The sequence below is a fragment of the Pecten maximus genome, chromosome 1 (assembly GCF_902652985.1).
Source record: "Pecten maximus chromosome 1, xPecMax1.1, whole genome shotgun sequence".
Classification (NCBI taxonomy): Eukaryota; Metazoa; Mollusca; class Bivalvia; order Pectinida; family Pectinidae; genus Pecten; species Pecten maximus.
Window position 1 is genome coordinate 1821591 of NC_047015.1, and position 18945 is coordinate 1840535.

Genomic DNA, 18945 nt, shown 5'->3' on the forward strand with positions numbered 1-18945 from the left:
CATTGTCTGATATAGCCAACTTTATAGGATATCGGGATGTTGGTACCATTGTCTAATACAGCCAACTTTATAGGATATCGGGATGTTGGTACCATTGTCTAATACAGCCAACTTTATAGGATATCGGGATGTTGGTACCATTGTCTAATATAGCCAACTTTATAGGATATCGGGATGTTGGTACCATTGTCTAATATAGCCAACTTTATAGGATATCGGGATGTTGGTACCATTGTCTAATATAGCCGACTTTATAGGATATCGGGATGTTGGTACCATTGTCTAATATAGCACAACTTTATAGGATATCGGGATGTTGGTACCATTGTCTAATACAGCCAACTTTATAGGATATCGGGATGTTGGTACCATTGTCTAATATAGCACAACTTTATAGGATATCGGGATGTTGGTACCATTGTCTAATATAGCACAACTTTATAGGATATCGGGATGTTGGTACCATTGTCTGATATAGCCAACTTTATAGGATATCGGGATGTTGGTACCATTGTCTAATACAGCCAACTTTATAGGATATCGGGATGTTGGTACCATTGTCTAATACAGCCAACTTTATAGGATATCGGGATGTTGGTACCATTGTCTAATATAGCCAACTTTATAGGATATCGGGATGTTGGTACCATTGTCTAATACAGCCAACTTTATAGGATATCGGGATGTTGGTACCATTGTCTAATACAGCCAACTTTATAGGATATCGGGATGTTGGTACCATTGTCTAATGTAGCACAACTTTATAGGATATCGGGATGTTGGTACTATTGTCTAATATAGCCAACTTTATAGGATATCTGTAAGTTGATACCATTGTCTAATATAGCACAACTTTATAGGATATCGGGATGTTGGTACCATTGTCTAATATAGCCAACTTTATAGGATATCGGGATGTTGGTACCATTGTCTAATACAGCCAACTTTATAGGATATCGGGATGTTGGTACCATTGTCTAATGTAGCACAACTTTATAGGATATCGGGATGTTGGTACCATTGTCTAATACAGCAAACTTTATAGGATATCAGTAAGTTGGTATCATTGTCTAATACAGCATGACTACGAAGGATATTGGGAAGTTGATACCATTGTCTAATATAGCCAACTTTATAGGATATTGGGAAGTTGATACCATTGTCTAATATAGCCAACTTTATAGGATATTGGGAAGTTGATACCATTGTCTAATATAGCCAACTTTATAGGTCTGTCAATAGTTCTATATAACCAGACATGGTCTGTAGTAGATTTCAGTATACTTAGTCTTTAATAATTAACTCTTTTTTTTTATGTTAAACATCAACCTAATTAGTTTGTTACACTAACTTGTTGGCGTGTATCCTTTTGGTCGGATACTAACTCCCGTGGTAGGCGTGACCAGGTACTCTACCATAAAGATTAGGAATATGTCATACACAATAAAGGAATGCTGTATTTGTTCCCGAGATATAGATGTCAAATTTTATATTTGTTGGCGTGAGATAAAGGTGTCAAATTCTGGATTCTTTCTTGATAACGAAATACTAGAAATTATTTTAACTCATTGTGTATGCAAATATTGAGCCGTAAACAAATGTGGTAAAGAATGAGAAATTTGATAGGTAACAGTGAGCTTGAAGGATACACCTGTATACGAATACCTATAGTAATTAATACAATTGATGGTACTATATACCAGGTATTCAACAATGGTGTCAGTCCATAGTTTCCGTTTTGTTTTTAACATAGTGAGCTTGAAGGATACACTTGTATACGAATACCTATAGTAATTAATACAATTGATGGTACTATATACCAGGTATTCAACAATGGTGTCAGTCCATAGTTTCCGTTTTGTTTTTAATCGTTGTTTTTTCCAACTTATCATTTTGTTGTCCTAAGAAGTACCCACACAGGATGTGATTGGTGATTTCTGTTAATCTTCATATTGGCATCAAGATGTTTGGTGTGAGCATTTATACATAATGGTTGGTTTTCAATATTATTCTTATATGGTATAAATAAAATTTTCATTTAAAACTTGATCGATGTTGTGTCCATTACTTCTTAATACCTCCATTAAGGTTCATGTAAATAGTAAATCCAGTGGTATTTTACAAGCCTTATGAAATCATCTCGTGCGTGGAAGCAGAAGTAACTCCACCAATTGTTAACATGTATCATGGCTGTCCATGGGTCTTAATTCTGAGATTTTATTAATTTCGAGAAAACATACGTAAAATGCCAGTTTCAGAACACAGAAAGCTGATGTGGATCAGACATATTCCACACAATAACCATGTTATGCTCACAAGTGTCTATAGCAGGTAGTGTGAGCGTTTTGTTTTTTACCAGGTTTGACTTTATAAAAGCATAAAGATCTTGAAATGAAAATGGCGACTGTGTATAATATAAAACAATTATGGCATATAGGGAGGTTTTCAATAATCAAAAACGCTCTTATTAATTACTATGAAGAACGCTGAACGTAGCAAGAAGGAAAATACACTTTAGTTCAACCGCAGAGTTTGAGGTAAAATATGCAGTCTTCTGAAAACAGCCCCAGATTCCACTGTTTAAATAATTGTCTCGAAAAAAATTCCTCTAGTTGTGCTCAGATGTCTTAACAGTATCTAATACGGGCATATTTAGGTCACTTGAGCGAAGCTCAGTGACCTTTTCCAATCCGGCTTCGACCGTCGTTAGTTAACATTCTCACATTTTCGGTCAAAATCTGTGTAAGTAATAATCTCATGATATGATATGATAGATAATGGATGCAGGCAATATGCCTCTTTATCCATATCTCAATTATTGAATTAAAATATTAGTGTTTCTTCCGGATGTTGTGTTATAACCCGCCAAATGGTTGTATTTCAAATAAAGGTCCTACCAGTAGATATCAAGGTTGAAATAACAACACGTTCGGGAAGGCTGTCAGATGTCCACGATTCTAAAACTGAATGAATGTTTTCTGACCTCGCGCTTGTAGTATTTCAATGTATGTCCTCTTGTTCGGTTTGATTTTTCAATCTCAAAAATTCCAGGTCGTGCTCCTTGTGCTCATAACTGGTGACGTCAGCGCTTGTTAAGATGACAGTCCTGTGGCCTTTGATTGGTCGAGAAAAAGATAATCATTTTCATCGGGAAACACGTTACAAATGGACTCCCACTTCATTGCATGACCAAGTTAGATATATTTTTGGGAGCAAGTCTTAAAGGCTTTCATATATTTTTTCCAGGACAATTACAATGTTTGATACGAATAGTGTTCGTACAATTTTTGTTGGTTCCTGAGCGACGAAGAAACTTAAACGGCTATCTTATCCTATAAGGGCTGCCATTTAAATCTATTCAACCAAATCGAATCTAATGGTCTATCCCTTTAGTATTATTTAAACATATCAAAGGTGTATCCTCACAAATCATCGTCCGTTTCAATTGATATAACTACATGTATATAGTGTGTAATGAAACATGAGGCCTGCATCGCTCACTTGAATATCTTGGATATCGTCAGGAAAGGCTATTGACCATTAAAAGAAATGATTTCTATTTACCTTATTGGGCCCTGTCGACCCGCCTAATAGTTTCACTTTCCCCATGGATGCTCGTCCATGACTAGTAGCGATTTAAAAGACTTGCCTGAATTCCTCTACCCAATATTTGGTCCCGTCCCTCCGAGTGTCTGAGTGTTTCAGATGTATGGATGAATATTCCGCTTCCATCACGTCTGTCTTTGGACATCTTCGCTAACTAAGGGTTACACTACGCTAAGCTCCATTTCACCCTTGGTTAGCGAAGATGGTCTTTGGAAGGATGACGTACTAACCGAATATCCCGAATAACCTGGTCGACACATGCTTCCGTAAAATAATCAGGTCGGATTTTATACGCTATAAGATACATATTTCTTTTACAGCTTTTTGTTAGTCATACACGGAACATCGTCCTCGTTTATATTTCAATAATAATAATTGAGAGTTTTATATACCCTAAATTAATAACATCGTGTTCTCTTGCACATAAATCGCCTAGGAGACGAATTTTAAAGTATTTTTTCGTTTTTTTAACCCATAAATCAACATTAAACCACTGCGCATGTGCTTTTTTAGCGACGGAATGAACGGAAATAATAAAATAAATTCTGATCGACTTGTGTCGTGCACCCCACAAGTTGACAGACAAAACACTGCACCCCACTAGTCAACCTTGGCCGTTCGTCCGTCCACTCGGTTTTCCGCACTTTTCTCAGCCAAGGTATATTGGTGAAAAATGTATATAAGGGACATGTATTGCTTTAGACAGTACCCAGTATGCTTGTTTGATCAAAACAAATTAACATATTGTTACTCTGTAGTTGAACGCAATTTACGGACGGGTACAAAGGTACGGATAGGTACAAAAGTACGGACAGGTACAAAGGTACGGACAGGTACAAAGGTACGGACAGGTACAAAGGTACATATAGGTACAAAGGTACATATAGGTACAAAGGTACGGACAGGTACAAAGGTACGGACAGGTTCAAAGGTACGGACAGGTACAAAGGTACGGACAGGTACAAAGGTACAGATAGGTACAAAGATACGAACAGGTACGGACAGGTACAAAGGTACGGACAGGTACAAAGGTACAGATAGATACAAAGGTACGGATAGGTACAAAGGTACGGACATGTACAAAGGTACGGACAGGTACAAAGGTACGGACAGGTACAAGGTACGGACAGGTACAAAGGTGCGGACAGGTACAAGGTACGGACAGGTACAAAGGTACTTGTACGTATAAAGGTATGGACAGGTACAAAGGTACGGACATGTTTGCCATTTGTTACATAAGTGCAACGAACGAGAAACGTTTTAGTTTGTACAGGAACGCAATAATTAGCGGCGTTATGATCCAATAGTTAAGCACTACTACATATACAGTGACACCCTACGAATATAGCTTTATATGTGTCGATCGGTAATTATGTTTTGTAAACATTAATGTGTGTTTGTGTTACACCAGGGTTTTCTTGTAGTCCTACAATACCCATATATTGTGTGCGATTGTCGGGTAGTAAATCATGACAGCCGTTTATCATACCGACTTGTACCTGTACACCAAGTCCCAACACGTCCACAGAACTGACGTACGATTTAATGGGAGTCATTGGCATCAAATCGGGCGTGACGCCTTACCCAGGATGTTATAATGAGACGATAGTTGGATGAGTATGGACGTCAACCGTCCACAGAAGATCTTCGGAAACATGATGTTGTTCCTGATGGTGTTGGGAGTTCTTTACAATGGGATACACTGCCAAAGTAAGTCGTGTTTCTGGAGAATTAGTGAGTGGTTGTGGACTGTAACGGTTAGTTGTTATCTACCCCGTGTGTCTATAGGTATATACGTGGTGTATAATGATCGACCCTTTAATTCGGTAATACATGTCTAATCCAGTAATACTGAAGTATGACAAAGTTAAAACTTTAATCGTTTGTTTGTCAGTTCTAAACTCTGATCTTCTGACAGCTTTATGGCGTTAAGTGTTGATACCCCAGCAGCCTTGACCAACCATACACATACATAAATACGCTGTTATCATTAATATCTAGCTCTGATCCCAAAACACACGTCATTGGTTATTCCTGTCGTTGACCGAGATTTACTGATGAACATAGTCAGGACATTTGACTTGAATGATGATTTAGCGCGTGTAATTAATTCGGGGAAACAACTTTCTTCTGTCTCACTTGACATTGCCTCACTCATGTGTCGAAGACGTTGGGTTCGGTTCCATCACCGAGACTTACTGGAGTCTATGGAAATGGTAGTTGTTACTCCTGCTTAAGCTCATCTTTTGTGGGGAATGGAATGACAAGTTCGCCCGTTGTCAGTATGTGACCAGGTGGGGTGTCCTGCTGGCTGGATGTCTTTGGCAGTATACTGCAGTGAGGTAGCACTATAAAGTCGGCAGCAGTACGGAATACAAAATTTATAAATATTACTATATATAATAAATAGCCTTTCGCTGATAAGGCCGTGTCTTTTACAGGCCCTGACGCAAAAATAACAGATTATGATATGTGGCTGAAACAGTTGGTAAAAGTTGGAACAAAATGGAATCAGTAGAAAATATGAAAAATAGAGTATTCATGTCTACCAGCGATACCGGAGTCTCCCAAAACATACGGGCATACACCACACACATGCTTCTCTCACACATAGAAAACCGTCCTTAAAAAACTTAGCTGGTGACAAGTCGTTAAACAAAACAAACACTAGCTGGGTAGGGTGACAATAGCAGTGTACCTACAGGTAAACAAATCTACATAATACTGATCAATTAACTTAGTTTGTGACTGAAAGTATTGTTAAATAACCAACAAAGGGACAATATAGCCCAATGTACATTCAATGTATTATTACATAATACAAACCGGTTTGTATATATATATAAATCAAAACACGCGTTGCAAACGAATCGTGTTAGAATAACATTTCAATGTATGTTTACATAATACAAATCGGTTTGTACCTATATAAATCTATTAACATTTCAATGTATCAGCTATACAGATAAGTGATTTACAATGTATCTATTTTATTTACATACATTGTACTAATCTAGTGATTTACAATGTATCTATTTTATTTACATACATTTTACTAATCGGTACAGTGATTCACTAAATGCAGATATGTTTAGTTTTAATCTAGTTAAGGATCTTTTTTCAATGTTGTTACTGTCTGTATACATAAAATACTGTTTAGGGCTTAACGACATAGATCTGCTCTATTTGGCGCGACACACCTTTCCTTGTCGCTATTTATACTGTAACTGGCAAAACTTCCGGGTTCAGCTTACAGATGTAGACATGTTCACTCTCTCCAGGCGTGACCTAGTATTAGTTTAGAATCTTCGGACCTATAGAGAAAATCTAAAATTAGGCTAAATGATGCTTTATTTGATTATTGCTCTTTTGAAATTGTTAGCGTATACCTTTGTCTTAATTATAACTGACATAAGACCTCCCGATCCTACTGTACTGACAGCCCCTGATGTATTTTCCCTCCTGGCCCTACAGCCCCTGATGTATTTTCCCTCCTGGCCCTACAACCCCTGATGTATTTTCCCTCCTGGCCCTACAACCCTATTTGCCCTCCTGGCCATACAGCCCCTGATATAGGTTCCCTCCTGGCCCTACAGCCCCTGATATATTTGCGCTCCTGGCCCTACATCCACTGATAAAGTTTCCCTCTTGGCCCCACAGCCCCGGATATATTTGCCCTCCTAGTCCTACAACCCCTGATAGAGTTTCCCTCTTGGCCCTACAGCCCCTGATAGAGTTTCCCTCTTGGCCCTACAGCCCCTGATAGAGTTTCCCTCTTGGCCCTACAGCCCCTGATAGAGTTTCCCTCTTGGTCCTACAGCCCCTGATAGAGTTTCCCTCATGGCCCTACAGCCCCTGATAGAGTTTCCCTCTTGGTCCTACAGCCCCTGATATATTTGCCGTCCTGGCCCTACAACCCCTGATAGAGTTTCCCTCTTGGCCCTACAGCCCCTGATAGAGTTTCCCTCTTGGCCCTACAGCCCCTGATAGAGTTTCCCTCTTGGCCCTACAACCCCTGATAGAGTTTCCCTCTTGGTCCTACAGCCCCTGATAGAGTTTCCCTCATGGCCCTACAGCCCCTGATAGAGTTTCCCTCTTGGTCCTACAGCCCCTGATAGTTTCCCTCTTGGCCCTACAGCCCCTGATAGAGTTTCCCTCTTGGTCCTACAGCCCCTGATAGTTTCCCTCTTGGCCCTACAGCCCCTGATAGAGTTTCCCTCTTGGCCATACAGCCCCTGATAGAGTTTCCCTCTTGGTCCTACAGCCCCTGATATATTTGCCCTCCTGGCCCTACAACCCCTGATAGAGTTTCCCTCTTGGCCCTACAGCCCCTGATAGAGTTTCCCTCTTGGCCCTACAGCCCCTGATAGAGTTTCCCTCTTGGCCCTACAACCCCTGATAGAGTTTCCCTCTTGGTCCTACAGCCCCTGATAGAGTTTCCCTCATGGCCCTACAGCCCCTGATAGAGTTTCCCTCTTGGTCCTACAGCCCCTGATAGTTTCCCTCTTGGCCCTACAGCCCCTGATAGAGTTTCCCTCTTGGTCCTACAGCCCCTGATAGTTTCCCTCTTGGCCCTACAGCCCCTGATAGAGTTTCCCTCTTGGCCATACAGCCCCTGATAGAGTTTCCCTCTTGGTCCTACAGCCCCTGATAGAGTTTCCCTCTTGGTCCTACAGACCCTGATAGAGTTTCCCTCTTGGTCCTACAGCCCCTGATAGAGTTTCCCTCATGGCCCTACAGCCCCTGATAGAGTTTCCCTCTTGGCCCTACAGCCCCTGATAGAGTTTCCCTCTTGGCCCTACAGCCCCTGATATAGTTTCCCTCGTGGCCCTACAACCCCTGATAGAGTTTCCCTCTTGGTCCTACAGCCCCTGATAGTTTCCCTCGTGGCCCTAAAGCCCCGGATAGAGTTTCCCTCCTGGCCTACAGCTCTATATCCATTGGTTAATACTCTATACATTATAACGTCAAGCTGAATTGATTTGTCAGTTTTCTAGACGATGATAAAAATATCAGTCTGGTTTTCTACCGGGTCACTCAACTGTGTCTCAACTACATGTAGTAGAGATCTATCATAACATTTGTCTATCATTGGAAAACAAACTACAAATTTAAAGGGTATGGCATCGTAGACTACTAAAATAAACTGTATTCATATGGTTTAAAGGGTAAAATCTAGTTATAGTTATGGAACCATGGCCAAAATAATGTAAGGTTAATTCCAACCCAAATAAAAATGACGTTGTACTGTTTAATGGTTCAATTGGAAAAAAAATCATACTAATTTACAACTTGATATATAGTCTTGAAGAGCAGAGATCTACACAAACACTTAGGAGTAACATAGAATGAAAATGGGAAATGGAAAACGCATATTTCAAATATAACTTCTCTGGTTCACGGCATTTGTCAGTTTTACGTAAGCTGAAATTTACATTGAAAAAAGGCAACATTGTCTGAACTAAATATTGTATTTATAAGACGTTTGTTGGAATACATTGTATACGAATGAAGTATGAGCTGTATGTACCAATTCAGATTCAGAGAAAATTAAACAAAAACAAAAACAAACAATTAGAAGCACCCAGAACAGTTTGAACCTCTTTCTCAAGCAGGTAGTCACTGTACATAGTAACTGGATGGGAAACATTGTCTGAAAGAAGAAAGCAGAAAAAAAGTTATTATTCTATAAAATGCACCATGGTATAGCTCCACATTATATTTAAACGACATTTTACCAAACAGAGTTGACGAAATTAGACTTTATAATTTAAGAAATAATCAAGATTATGTACCACAAAGATTTCGATTTGTGCTATTTCTCCACAGTACGTAAAACATTGGAATCATCTAAACATTTCTATAAGATCTTTAAAAACTATTTCAAAATTTAAAAATCAAATAAAACGGAAAAAAACCTGCAACTAGACTGACAGTCGGAAACAGAAAACTCGATAAATTATACATACCCGACTTCGGCATGGATGTAGTGCATTGAATGCCGACCTCTTTAAACACATACCAATATTTGACTTGTTATAGTGTATTTTTTGTATAATATTCATTTTAATAATATAAGCCATGTTCATTAAAGTTATTTGCTTAAAAGATATCAATAAATATGATGAAAATTGCGGATACTGGTGGCATACGGAATTGTGTATTGTCACCTTATATATTAATGTTTTTTTCTCATACCTATCTTTATGATATATTACAAATGCTGCCATTTGTTAATACTATTGTATACATGCTTATAGAAAAGGACTGTTATTAGGTACACAACTTCCTTTTGAATATCTTAAGATAATAAATGGCCGTATTGACAGCGTATATCTAAAACGTCGTAGGAACATATCGATATTCGATCTATTTGTTTACGTTCTGCATGAGTGGACACAGAGGTAGGGTTGTCACGTTCAAGTTGTAAATAAATAAATAAGTAGCTGATTGAAAACATGATAGTTGAAAGGGACACGTACATTAGTTGATAGCGTTTCTAGGTCAGTGAATCTTTTTCATTTGTTATACTCTCAGTACCCTTGCAAACAATGGTACGAGGGCTGATTGGATTTGAATTTTGCCGGACAAATTGTATTACTTTTCAACATAATCCCCGTTCAGTTTCTATACCCTTTTGCCAGCGGTGATTAAGGACCCCAATGTCACTTTTATAGAACTCCTTTTCTTGGATGTTCAAAAGGTCATCCACTGCATGTATGACGTAATCATTGGACTGAAAGCGGTGCCTGAAATAGCTGTTTATTTAGTTTTAGAAATAGACGAGAGTCTGATAGATCGAGATCAGATGAATAAGGCGGATGCTCAATCAATTTAAAGCTACAATCGTGAATGGCAGCCATGGCAATGACAGACTTGTGAACAGGAGCAATGTCCTGATGGAATAACACAGTTTAATATTTTCCCGTAATTAGCTCGGAGGTGAAGCAAAGTATGTGGCATTGATTGTTTGTCCCTTTTGGAGATAATCTATCAACAGAATACCATCTGCATCCCAGAAAACTGAGGTCATAACCTTCCCAGCTGATGGAACAGTCTTTGCCTTCTTTGGCGAGGGAGAACCAGGGTGCTCCCATTGTTTCGATTGTTGTTTGGCCTCTGGGGTAAAATGATGGACCCATGTTTTGTCCATAGTTACAAATCTCTGAAGAAAGTTGGCAGGATCCTCCTCAAAAAGGTTAAGATTAGCACACGATAATGTGCGCCTGGTGTGCTTCTGATCATCTGTCTGAAGTACCCATCGGGCCGAAAGCTTTCTCATTGTAATATCCTCTGTCAGAATGGAATGTACTCTTTCCTGTGAAATGCCAACTCTACTGGCTATATTCTTTCTGTGACTCGTCTGTCAGTTATTACAATATAATGTACTTTATTGACCATTTCTGGGGTTGCAACATTGACAGGCCTTCCAGGACGGGGTCATCCTCAAGGCTCTGTCGGCCGCGTTTAAATTCGATCACCCACCTTTTCACTGTAGCATATGATGGGGCATTATTCCATAGTGTTGCTACCATATCATTATTGATATCCTTAGGTGTTAAACGTTTTTCATGCAAATATTGGATTACTGCGCTTTCACCGATTTTGTCCATTTGGCAAAAGCCGCTTGTTTTATTTACTTAAGAGTGCTACTTTGTTGATATAAACTAACCAAATGAGACCATTCCTTCGGTACACAGCCCTATATAGTCGGGGAATGGTAGGACTTAAAAAGAACATCCTTGAGTACCTCCTTCAATACGAGGCTCACAACATATCAATCACCCTTCGTATATAGAGATGTATAATAGATACTAAGATCAAAAATACATGTAATGTGAAGCGCATGCGTTGAATATACAGAGAAAATTTTCAAAATATCTTGATGAAAGTTTGTTGGAACAATTATTATTATTCAGAAGAAACATACACAGTTTTTTTCTTTGTTCTTTGTTTTTTTATCAAAATACATAACTTTTTTTTAGGAAAGATACTTTTTTTTTTTTTTTTCATGGTTAATGCTAATATAATCACTGAGTCAGTTCTAGCATTATAATCACCAGTTAGTAATATATACATGTAGTTAACGTTATAATCACCAGTTAGTAATATATACATGTAGTTAACATTATAATCACCAGTTAGTAATATAAACATGTAAATAACATTATAATCACCAGTTAGTAATATATACATGTAGTTAACATTATAATCACCAGTTAGTAATATAAACATGTAGATAACATTATAATCACCAGTTAGTAATATATACATGTAGTTAACATTATAATCACCAGTTAGTAATATATACATGTAGTTAACATTATAATCACCAGTTAGTAATATATACATGTAGTTAACATTATAATCACAGTTAGTAATATATACATGTAGTAAACATTATTCAATAATGCATGCATTTCAGATTATCTGTTGTTAAAAGTACTCTTGCGACTACACCTAGAGTTTTCAGGTGGGATAAACATTATACCAACAGTAGGGGTTTTATCCAAATCAATTACATTTTAATTGCTTTTATTTTCATGAAAATGTACGTACTGTTTCAACTCGGACTTATAGCCCAATACAATTGGGGGGGGGGGGGGGGGGGGGGGGGGGGGGGGGGGGGGGGGGCAGTTAAGGAGAATTCACGTTAACGCCGGCAATCACTTATGTTATTTTTCACCATCTGTAGATGCATGAAAATAAACCATAATCGCATTAATATTGTCAATTTGAATTAGTATAGTTGTTATCAAAGTCTATATCTTATACTTTAGTACATAGACAGTATTGTTACGCTCCTTACCTGTTGTGGTGGAGACAGTATTGTTACGCTCCTTACCTGTTGTGGTGGAGACAGTATTGTTACGCTCCTTACCTGTTGTGATGGAGACAGTATTGTGGCACTTCTTACCTGTTGTGCTTGAGACGTTATTTTGGCGCTCCTAACCTGTTGTGATGAAGACGGTATTGTGGCGCTCCTTACATGTTGTAATGAAGACGGTATAGGGTTGCTCCTTACCTGGTGTTTTCTTCTTTGTTTCAGCAATACAATTTGACTCTGGGGAAGCGTTCACGGCTATAAACTCATCGACAGTGGCTGGTGCGAGCGATTACACAGACCCAAAAGACACAGGTAAATCGAGTTTCTTAACTGATACATAATATATCATTTATTAAGAAATATTTGATTGGCCACCCTTTTATTGAATTGTAAGTGTATTAAATGTAGCGTCCTGCTATTGTATTAACCTGGTCACGTGGTACAGATATTGGTTTGGCTTCCTAGGTTCCTACTTGTTCCAGTCCGATACCTCAATGGATCAGAAGGCACTGTCCCTGAGCGTTCTGGTGGCCCACTTCCGGTCGGCTAGTTCATTCTACTTCCGTACTCACCCAACATTTATCACGTGTCTACAAGCGACGATCTCGAGTCTACGGAAACAAGACCTACGGGTAGGTAGTCAAGTCGTGGATCCTTTAGTCTCGTAGTCAAGTCGTGGATCCTTTAGTCTCGTAGTCAAGTCGTGGATCCTTTAGTCTCGTAGTCAAGTCGTGGACCCTTTAGTCTCGTAGTCACATTGGTAAGGTTACCCGCTGACATTTGATGAGAGAAGCACTATTTTAAGAATATTAGCTACTAACTTGTATTTTTCAGGTGGACATTATATCAGCATTTAAGACGAATTCCGATGTACCCGGAAGTAATAAGATCCAAGACCTTTACGCTAGAAGTGGTACTGGGGCGACCCTCAAGTTCCGACCAGGGGTGTTAGGGGACATCCGGGATATTGCTGACACCGCCATCAAAATGTGTGCTTCCATGTTCTCGGTAAATACATTAACAATAGTTAACGAATGTGGTGACGTATCCTTGTTCTCGGTAAATACATTAACAATAGTTAACGAATGTAGTGACATATCCTTGTTCTCGGTAAATACATTAACAATAGTTAACGAATGTGGTGACGTATCCTTGTTCTCGGTAAATACAATAACAATGGTTCACGAATGTGGTGACGTATCCGTCATTCCACTGTATATCTACTCCAAGTCAATGGATGGTATTTCACCTTTGTCCTAAGTAATTTAGTATGAAGTCGTTTATTGATTTAATTTGAACTGAGAACCCCTGAACATCAAGTGTTCTAATTGTGATATATACTTTTAAATTTAAAATTAAAAATGTCTGCGTGCATGGATATCTGTTTAGTTTCTATGTATACTTCGGATACTGTTCTGGAACATGATGAAGAAATGAAGTATTTCTACAGAAACAAATTAAACTCATCTTGGTTCTTGGATCTAGGTTCTGTATAAGTTTACAGGAAAATATAATCTGGGTTCTGTATAAGTTTACAGGAAAATATAATCTGGGTTCTGTATAAGTTTACAGGAAAATGTAATCTGGGTTCTGTATAAGTTTACAGGAAAATATAATCTGGGTTCTATATAAGTTTACAGGAAAATGTAATCTGGGTTCTATATAAGTTTACAGGAAAATGTAATCTGGGTTCTGTATAAGTTTACAGGAAAATGTAATCTGGGTTCTGTATAAGTTCACAGGAAAATGTAATCTGGGTTCTATATAAGTTTACAGGAAAATGTAATCTGGGTTCTATATAAGTTTACAGGAAAATGTAATCTGGGTTCTGTATAAGTTTACAGGAAAATGTAATCTGGGTTCTGTATAAGTTCACAGGAAAATGTAATCTGGGTTCTATATAAGTTTACAGGAAAATGTAATCTGGGTTCTATATAAGTTTACAGGAAAATGTAATCTGGGTTCTGTATAAGTTTACAGGAAAATGTAATCTGGGTTCTGTATAAGTTCACAGGAAAATGTAATCTGGGTTCTGTATAAGTTCACAGGAAAATGTAATCTGGGTTCTGTATAAGTTCACAGGAAAATGTAATCTGGGTTCTGTATAAGTTCACAGGAAAATGTAATCTGGGTTCTGTATAAGTTCACAGGAAAATGTAATCTGGGTTCTGTATAAGTTTACAGGAAAATGTAATCTGGGTTCTGTATAAGTTTACAGGAAAATGTAATCTGGGTTCTGTATAAGTTTACAGGAAAATGTAATCTGGCTTCTTTATATGTTTTCAGGAACATGTTTTAAGGGAGTATGTATTACCGAAGCATGAATATTAATCTGGATCGTGTTAATGTTTAAGGTGATCCAGCGTGACGTTGGGGTGGTACTGATGATGAGCTCCGTACATATTTTCATGACGGGGAATCTGGACACGACCCCGCAGTTTTCTGTAGATGGCTACACCGGTGGCATGTCAAGCGCCGACTTCCATACCTACGCCATGACAAAACTGGGGGAAGCAAACGGTACGGCAAAATAGATATTTATATAAACTTTTCTAAAATACACATGCTGGTGCAAAACTAGAGGAGGCAAAATGTATGTCGGTGTAAAGGTCGACTCCAATGGAAGGTTAAGTATTGTCTGAACCGGATAATAAGCTCTTAAATTGGCATATCTTTAAAAGTAATACTAAGATCACTTTGCTCTATAGCCGAGATCATCTACTTTAAAGTTTTCGTATGACTATCGCCGATATTTTAGAACAACTAAAAAGGAGCAGAGCTTAAATTTTAAAACACGTAATTATTTTTTTTCTAAAAATCTCCCTTGTTCAAACATTAGCCGATTTAACCCTGACCTGAGTTGAATAGATAATATCATTGTATATTTCTTATCTTATACTTCCTATTGTGTTGAATTTTTCCCTCTCATTATTACCAATAATCTCAGTGTATATCAAATATATCCAGTGTCCTTTATCCACTGTAGCTGTATTACTCTGTCCGGTGTCCTGTATCCACTGTAGCTGTATTACTCTGTCCAGTGTCCTGTATCCACTGTAGCTGTATTACTCTGTCCACTGTCCTTTATCCACTGTAGCTGTATTACTCTGTCCGGTGTCCTTTATCCACTGTAGCTGTATTACTCTGTCCAGTGTCCTTTATCCACTGTAGCTGTATTACTCTGTCCACCGTCCTTTATCCACTGTAACTGTATTACTCTGTCCAGTGTCCTTTATCCGCTGTAGCTGTATTACTCTGTCCGGTGTCCTTTATCCACTGTAGCTGTATTACTCTGTCCACTGTCCTTTATCCACTGTAGCTGTATTACTCTGTCCAGTGTCCTGTATCCACTGTAGCTGTATTACTCTGTCCGGTGTCCTTTATCCACTGTTGCTGTATTACTCTGTCCAGTGTCCTGTATCCACTGTAGCTGTATTACTCTGTCCAGTGTCCTTTATCCACTGTAGCTGTATTACTCTGTCCGGTGTCCTGTATCCACTGTAGCTGTATTACTATATCCGGTGTCCTGTATCCACTGTAGCTGTATTACTCTGTCCGGTGTCCTTTATCCACTATACCTGTATTACTCTGTCCAGTGTCCTATATCCACTATACCTGTATTACTCTGTCCAGTGTCCTTTATCCACTATACCTGTATTACTATGTCCGGTGTCCTGTATCCACTGTAGCTGTATTACTCTGTCCGGTGTCCTTTATCCACTATACCTGTATTACTCTGTCCAGTGTCCTTTATCCACTGTAGCTGTATTACTCTGTCCGGTGTCCTGTATCCACTGTAGCTGTATTACTCTGTCCGGTGTCCTTTATCCACTGTAGCTGTATTACTCTGTCCAGTGTCCTTTATCCACTGTAGCTGTATTACTCTGTCCAGTGTCCTTTATCCACTGTAGCTGTATTACTCTGTCCAGTGTCCTTTATCCACTGTAGCTGTATTACTCTGTCCAGTGTCCTTTATCCACTGTAGCTGTATTACTCTGTCCAGTGTCCTTTATCCACTGTAGCTGTATTACTCTGTCCGGTGTCCTGTATCCACTGTAGCTGTATAACTCTGTCCAGTGTCCTTTATCCACTGTAGCTGTATTACTCTGTCCGGTGTCCTGTATCCACTGTAGCTGTATTACTCTGTCCGGTGTCCTGTATCCACTGTAGCTGTATAACTCTGTCCAGTGTCCTTTATCCACTGTAGCTGTATTACTCTGTCCAGTGTCCTGTATCCACTATAGCTGTATTACTCTGTCCAGTGTCCTTTATCCACTGTAGCTGTATTACTCTGTCCAGTGTCCTGTATCCACTGTAGCTGTATAACTCTGTCCAGTGTCCTTTATCCACTGTAGCTGTATTACTCTGTCCAGTGTCCTGTATCCACTATAGCTGTATTACTCTGTCCAGTGTCCTGTATCCACTGTAGCTGTATTACTCTGTCCAGTGTCCTTTACCCACTGTAGCTGTATTACTCTGTCCAGTGTCCTGTATCCACTGTAGCTGTATTACTCTGTCCGGTGTCCTTTATCCACTGTAGCTGTATTACTCTGTCCAGTGTCCTTTATCCACTATAACTGTATTACTCTGTCCAGTGTCCTTTATCCACTGTAGCCGTATTACTCTGTCCGGTGTCCTTTATCCACTGTCGCTGTATTACTCTGTCCGGTGTCCTTTATCCAATGTAGCTGTATTACTCTGTCCAGTGTCCTTTATCCACTGTAGCCGTATTACTCTGTCCGGTGTCCTTTATCCACTGTCGCTGTATTACTCTGTCCGGTGTCCTTTATCCAATGTAGCTGTATTACTCTGTATCCACTGTAGCTGTATTACTCTGTCCAGTGTCCTTTATCCACTGTAGCTGTATTACTCTGTCCAGTGTCCTTTATCCACTGTAGCTGTATTACTCTCTCCAGTGTCCTGTATCCACTGTAGCTGTATTACTCTGTCCAGTGTCCTTTATCCACTGTAGCTGTATTACTCTGTCCGGTGTCCTGTATCCACTGTAGCTGTATTACTCTGTCCAGTGTCCTTTATCCACTGTAGCTGTATTACTCTGTCCAGTGTCCTTTATCCACTGTATCTGTATTACTCTGTCCAGTGTCCTTTATCCACTATAACTGTATTACTCTGTCCAGTGTCCTTTATCCACTGTAGCTGTATTACTCTGTCCAGTGTCCTGTATCCACTGTAGCTGTATTACTCTGTCCAGTGTCCTGTATCCACTGTAGCTGTATTACTCTGTCCAGTGTCCTGTATCCACTATAACTGTATTACTCTGTCCAGTGTCCTGTATCCACTGTAGCTGTATTACTCTGTCCAGTGTCCTGTATCCACTGTAGCTGTATTACTCTGTCCGGTGTCCTGTATCCACTGTAGCTGTATTACTCTGTCCAGTGTCCTTTATCCACTGTATCTGTATTACTCTGTCCAGTGTCCTTTATCCACTGTAGCTGTATTACTCTGTCCACTGTCCTTTATCCACTGTAGCTGTATTACTCTGTCCAGTGTCCTTTATCCACTGTATCTGTATTACTCTGTCCAGTGTCCTGTATCCACTGTAGCTGTATTACTCTGTCCGGTGTCCTTTATCCACTGTAGCTGTATTACTCTGTCCAGTGTCCTTTATCCACTGTATCTGTATTACTCTGTCCAGTGTCCTTTATCCACTGTAGCTGTATTACTCTGTCCAGTGTCCTTTATCCACTGTAGCTGTATTACTCTGTCCACTGTCCTTTATCCACTGTAGCTGTATTACTCTGTCCAGTGTCCTTTATCCACTGTAGCTGTATTACTCTGTCCGGTGTCCTGTATCCACTGTAGCTGTATTAATCTGTCCGGTGTCCTGTATCCACTGTAGCTGTATTACTCTGTCCAGTGTCCTTTATCCACTGTAGCTGTATTACTCTGTCCAGTGTCCTTTATCCACTGTAGCTGTATTACTCTGTCCAGTGTCCTGTATCCACTGTAGCTGTATTACTCTGTCCAGTGTCCTTTATCCACTATAACTGTATTACTCTGTCCGGTGTCCTTTATCCAATGTAGCTGTATTACTCTGTCCAGTGTCCTTTATCCACTGTAGCCGTATTACTCTGTCCGGTGTCCTTTATCCACTGTCGCTGTATTACTCTGTCCGGTGTCCTTTATCCAATGTAGCTGTATTACTCTGTATCCACTGTAGCTGTATTACTCTGTCCAGTGTCCTGTATCCACTGTAGCTGTATTACTCTGTCCAGTGTCCTGTATCCACTGTAGCTGTATTACTCTGTCCAGTGTCCTGTATCCACTATAACTGTATTACTCTGTCCAGTGTCCTGTATCCACTGTAGCTGTATTACTCTGTCCAGTGTCCTGTATCCACTGTAGCTGTATTACTCTGTCCGGTGTCCTGTATCCACTGTAGCTGTATTACTCTGTCCAGTGTCCTTTATCCACTGTATCTGTATTACTCTGTCCAGTGTCCTTTATCCACTGTAGCTGTATTACTCTGTCCACTGTCCTTTATCCACTGT

The 18945-nt window shown here is 39.4% G+C and overlaps 1 protein-coding gene and 2 long non-coding RNA genes across 3 annotated transcripts in view; 2 read left to right on the forward strand and 1 right to left on the reverse strand.

The window, feature by feature from the left end:
- Positions 1-275: 275 nt before the first annotated feature.
- Positions 276-2040, reverse strand: LOC117322130. Its single transcript, XR_004531461.1, has 2 exons — positions 1786-2040; positions 276-1665 (listed from the first exon to the last, which is right to left on the reverse strand). It is a non-coding gene; the product is annotated as an uncharacterized LOC117322130 (long non-coding RNA).
- On the forward strand, positions 1650-2049 carry LOC117322136. Its single transcript, XR_004531463.1, has 2 exons — positions 1650-1703; positions 1824-2049. It is a non-coding gene; the product is annotated as an uncharacterized LOC117322136 (long non-coding RNA).
- A 3122-nt stretch (positions 2050-5171) lies between these two features.
- Positions 5172-18945, forward strand: part of LOC117339972 — a 35556-nt gene continuing 21782 nt past the window's right edge. Inside the window, exons 1-5 of the mRNA XM_033901701.1 lie at positions 5172-5316; positions 12656-12745; positions 12899-13065; positions 13268-13441; positions 14788-14953. Coding sequence (XP_033757592.1) covers positions 5220-5316; positions 12656-12745; positions 12899-13065; positions 13268-13441; positions 14788-14953 — 694 coding nt within the window. The 5' untranslated portion in view covers positions 5172-5219. The remainder of the gene's footprint in view (positions 5317-12655; positions 12746-12898; positions 13066-13267; positions 13442-14787; positions 14954-18945) is intronic.